At 48.4% G+C, this 4,590-nt stretch overlaps 1 protein-coding gene across 1 annotated transcript in view; it reads left to right on the top strand.

The window, feature by feature from the left end:
• The first annotated feature begins 3,588 nt into the window (after positions 1-3,588).
• Gpx7 (glutathione peroxidase 7) overlaps positions 3,589-4,590 on the top strand; it is an 8,470-nt gene continuing 7,468 nt past the window's right edge. The window contains exon 1 of the mRNA XM_031378125.1: positions 3,589-3,853. Within this exon, the coding sequence (XP_031233985.1) occupies positions 3,719-3,853 (135 nt within the window). The 5' untranslated portion in view covers positions 3,589-3,718. The remainder of the gene's footprint in view (positions 3,854-4,590) is intronic.

Genomic DNA, 4,590 nt, shown 5'->3' with positions numbered 1-4,590 from the left:
CTCCAGATCCTTAAAAGATTCACGCTTATACTTCTGCTCCTCTAGAACCACCCCGCTCCTGGTACCAACTTCCGTATTAGTCAGGGTTCTCTAGAGTCACAGAACTTATAGGTAGTCTCTATATTGTAAGGGAATTTGTTGATGACTTACAGTCTGTAGTCCAGCTCCCCATCAATGGTCAGCAGCAGCTGTGAATGGAAGTCCAAGGATCTAGCAGTTGCTCGGTGCCACAAGGCAAGCAGGAGAAGAGTGAATCTTCCTTCTTCCAGTGCCCTTATATAGCTTTCCAGCAGAAGGTGCGACCCAGATTAAAGGCGGATCATAGAATATATATATTCATTCAATCAGTTCTGTTCCTCTAGAAAACCCTTACTAATACACACATACACTAATAATAGAAAAAGAACATACACCCTGAATGAGTGAAATCTTGAGTGAGAGTGTATTTTGGCATGAGCAAAGCCTGTCGAGGACTCAGATCAATTGGCCCATGGGAAATTGGCAAAGCCATTACTGATGGGCCAGGCTCAAGAGGAATGGCAGTTTTCTTCAGAAGAATGAGTATGAGTGTTTTGGTTTGGTTTTGTTTTGGTGTTTTTTGTTTTTTGTTGTCTCCCCCCCCCAACTCCACCCCCGCCAAGACAGGGTTTCTCTGTGTAGACCAGGCTGGCCTCGAACTCAGAAATCCGCCTGCCTCTGCCTCCCAAGTGCTGGGATTAAAGAAGTGCGCCACCACTGCTCAGCCTGAGTATGAGTGTTTATGAACCATTGACCAATGTGTGTCAAAGATGTAGCTTCCTCCTCCAGGATGTTGACAGCCTGAGACTGTGCGCATGCAGAGGCCTAGGAGACTGACTAACCTTCCCCAGTGCGTACTTATCAGACTCACTGAGGTTTCAGTTGCAGTGATAACAGTAGTGTTGAAACCCCACCACCCAGTTTCATTGTGTATGTTTGTGTGTCTGTCCTTTCTTCAATCCCTTGCCACCTGAGCCACGAAGCACACAGCAACCCCTCTACCCTGCTCTCATTCTATAAAGTGCTACAGGCTTTCTATCATTTCTATTTCTACTATTGTTTTAGTTTTTAGTCCTTTCTCCTCCTACTGGAATGTAAATTCAAAAATTTTATTTTATTTTTTCACTATATTAGAAGCTCTTAAAATAGCTCCACATTAGATACTCAAGAGTCTGATGAACAAATTGAGCATCTTAAATGTCCATGAATGATGTCTTTGAACGTTCTTGTAGGAAGGAAAAGAGCTAAGGATCCCAGAGCAAGCCTCCAACCCTGTCAAGTGCTCCTCTGAGATTTAGTGTGATTTGCCTCTGTCTTTGAGTTTCTCAATTGTTAACTGTGTCACCTGGAAATAACTATGCTTCCTTAAAAACACCAGAAATACATAGTGGACTGAAGATAAAGTTAAGGATTATGTTCTGCTAGCTAAAATCAACAGCATCTCATATCAAATTTTAGCATGGACTCGAAGCAGAAGTCACCAGAAAGTTTACAAAAAGTAAACATTTACTGAGTATCTTGTATATGAAGAAAGATCACAGGGATGTTCCAGACACAGGCCTCGCCTTCCAGGCAAGGCAGCCGTGGAAATGGACAACTATACATTACTGTCAGCTTAACTGTTTATGCTGATAAGACCCATCATAGGCCTCAAGGCTCCCAAACAATAGAGATCAGGAGGGGGAAGAGTAGAGAAGCTTGTTTAGGCCTTCCCCTTGCCTGGAGCACCTTTGTCCCGTACCCCACCTCTGCTGGCCAAGTTGTCTGCTCCTGAAGAAAGAAGCCATCTTGGTAGTGGAGCAAGACATCATACTCTGAAATCTGAGGGCTAGGAGTTCAAATCCTACCGTGTTACCTTGTGTACAAGTCTGCTAACTTTGTGATGTGGCACTCACAGCCTTTCCCCAGCTGGCCCCTGAAGACTCCGGGTTCATCTGCCTCACCCCTTCTTAATCCAAACAGACAGACCCTCCCCTCAAACTCTGTGCCTTCAAAGTCACTTCACAGCCTACCTGGTTTTAACTATCCCACTCCTCAGTACACTCTCTGCTGTGACCATCACTGAGCTCCAGTTTCTTCCTCCCCAGCATCTGCTCTTGCCTTTTCCTGTCTGAGCACCACAGGAAAGCCAGAGGGATCTATCTGCTACATATAGGCCTCACTACGATGCTTAAACAGAAACAAAAAGCAAAACTTCATTTGGTTTTTTTTTTTTTTTGGTTTTGTTTCGAGACAGGGTTTCTCTGTGTAGCCTTGGCTATCCTGGAACTCACTCTGTAGACCAGGCTGGCCTCGAACTCAGAAATCTGCCGGCCTCTGCCTCCCAAGTGCTGGGATCAAAGGCATGTGCCACCAGCGCCCGGCAAAACTTCATTTCTTAGTTTAAGGCCTGTAATTTTTTTTTTTTTTTAATACTATGTCTGGCTGTGAAGCCACACACAGCTGGCTTGGTACTATATAGACCAGGTTGACCACTAACTCAGAGATCTGCCTGCCTCTGTCCCCCAAATGCTGGGATTAAAGGCATTGGCTATCAAGCTCCATAAACCTGTAAACTTTATTGTGGCCCACTAGACTATGTGACCTCACTCCTACCTCTCCTCTCCCACCCCCAAGTGTTCTTTCCTGTCAGCCCAACTAGCCTTTGTTGCCCAGTGTACCAAGTTTCACTCTCCCAGGACACTTTGCATAAGCTTCCTGCTTTTACCCGAATAATTTCTATTCATTTGTCAGAGTTCAGTTCAAACCTCCTTTTCTTTGCCCACACACACCCTCAGCTTTGTTAGGTGGTACTGTCCTTGTCACAACAGTAGTTTCAGAGTTAACTGTGATTTTTTTTTTTTTTTATTTAGTGTTCTATCTCCCTCTGAATAGGAAGCACACATCTTGTTCCTCCATACTCAGGGGGTGCCTAGAGTTGAACTTGGAACTAGAGTTGAACAGGTCCTCCAAATGTGTGGTAACTCACACTAAGTCACCACCAGATTCTTGGCCCTTTATGGGTGTCACAGACGTTTTCTGAGCCTGGGAAAGCCTGTAGCGTGCTGTCCAGATCTCTTGTCACTAACCTGAGAATCCAGCTGCTAGCCATGCTCGTGCCCACAAAGAGCCTTTAACTGTCAGCTGCTCGAGATATGGGGCCTTCTGGGCTCCTGCTGCACCTCCTGCCAGGAGGTACTAATCCAGTGTTTGACTAGATAGGCACTCTCTCCTAACCCCCCTGCACTTCGGGAATCCAAACAGCAGCAGACTCTGGTCTCCCCAGACTTCTCTGATTTCTTCCTTTGGGGAAACACTACACCCATTAACGTAAAGTTTGTACACATCATTCAGCTATCAAATTGTTTTCCATCATTTTCCTGTTACGGTTCAGGACACCCAATTCTACACTAACTAGGTGTATTCCCGTGAAGAAACTGGGAATCAGAGTGGTGGAGCCATCCGCCTAAGACCAGGCACTAGAATCTAATCCTCACACACAGATATTCTCCTCTATCTCTCTATGAAGTCTCTGCGATCTGAAGCTAACCGCCGCAGAACAGCTAGGGAAACTGAGGTCCAGAGGCAGGACTCTGCGCCTGCAGAAGCGACTGCGAAGGGGGCGCGTCCTGCCCAGCGGGCCGCCTCCTCCCGCCCCCCACGCCGGGGTCCCCTCCGCCTTGTCTTTGCCCTCTCCAAGTCGCCACCTCGGGAGTGAGCCATGGTTGCGGCTGTGGCAACGGCGTGGCTGCTCCTGTGGGCCGCGGCCTGCGTGCAATCCGAGCAGGACTTCTACGACTTCAAGGCGGTCAACATCCGGGGCAAGCTGGTGTCGCTGGAGAAGTACCGTGGCTCGGTGAGTGACTGTCCCCTGCGGGCCTGGCGCAGAGCGGGGAGGGGCTTGCAGGGGCCCCCCAAGCAGGGGCTCCGCGGGGATGCTACTCTCGGTGTGCCACCGCTCCGACACCACCCTGGCATCCCAGCGCTCGATCCGTACATCCGGCGCTCCCACGCCCTTGCCCCACTCAGGCCTGTGGCTACGTGGCACAGCTCAGGAGCCACCCGGGCTGACTGCGCTCTGCGAGGCTCAGGATCTCACCCGGAAGGTGAAAGCCCACCGCTCTCCGCGTTGCCTCTCCCAAGTGGAAAAGAAACCCTAGCCTTTATGGCCTTTTGCCGGTCCAGTCCAGCTTCTGCGCCTGTAACAGTGGGTCCAATGAGAACGCAGAGAGACAAACATGCAGTGAGTGGAGGGAATTACCATCTAAAATGGACCTTTTTATGATTCTTAGAATCCACCCTCAGGCCCTGAGAGCGAAGATACAACAGTAGAAAGCTATTCAAGTTGTAAGAGAAGCCCACGTACACCCTTCCCATCCTTGATCCTCCTAAGACCAACCCCTTACAGGGCAGTTGTGATGGAGTTGCTAGTGGGCCGGCCTCTACTGACTAGACCGAATCACAGTAAGAAGGAAGTGTGTCAGGATTGGGACTTTTAAATAAGACTTGAGCAAGACAGATCAATCCAGACAAAGAGAGCTGGCAAAGTCCAGACACAGATAGATGAGACGCTATCTCAAAAAAAAAAAAAAA

The sequence above is a fragment of the Mastomys coucha genome, unplaced genomic scaffold, assembly GCF_008632895.1.
Source record: "Mastomys coucha isolate ucsf_1 unplaced genomic scaffold, UCSF_Mcou_1 pScaffold18, whole genome shotgun sequence".
Classification (NCBI taxonomy): Eukaryota; Metazoa; Chordata; class Mammalia; order Rodentia; family Muridae; genus Mastomys; species Mastomys coucha.
This window is presented reverse-complemented; position numbering and strand designations above follow the sequence as displayed.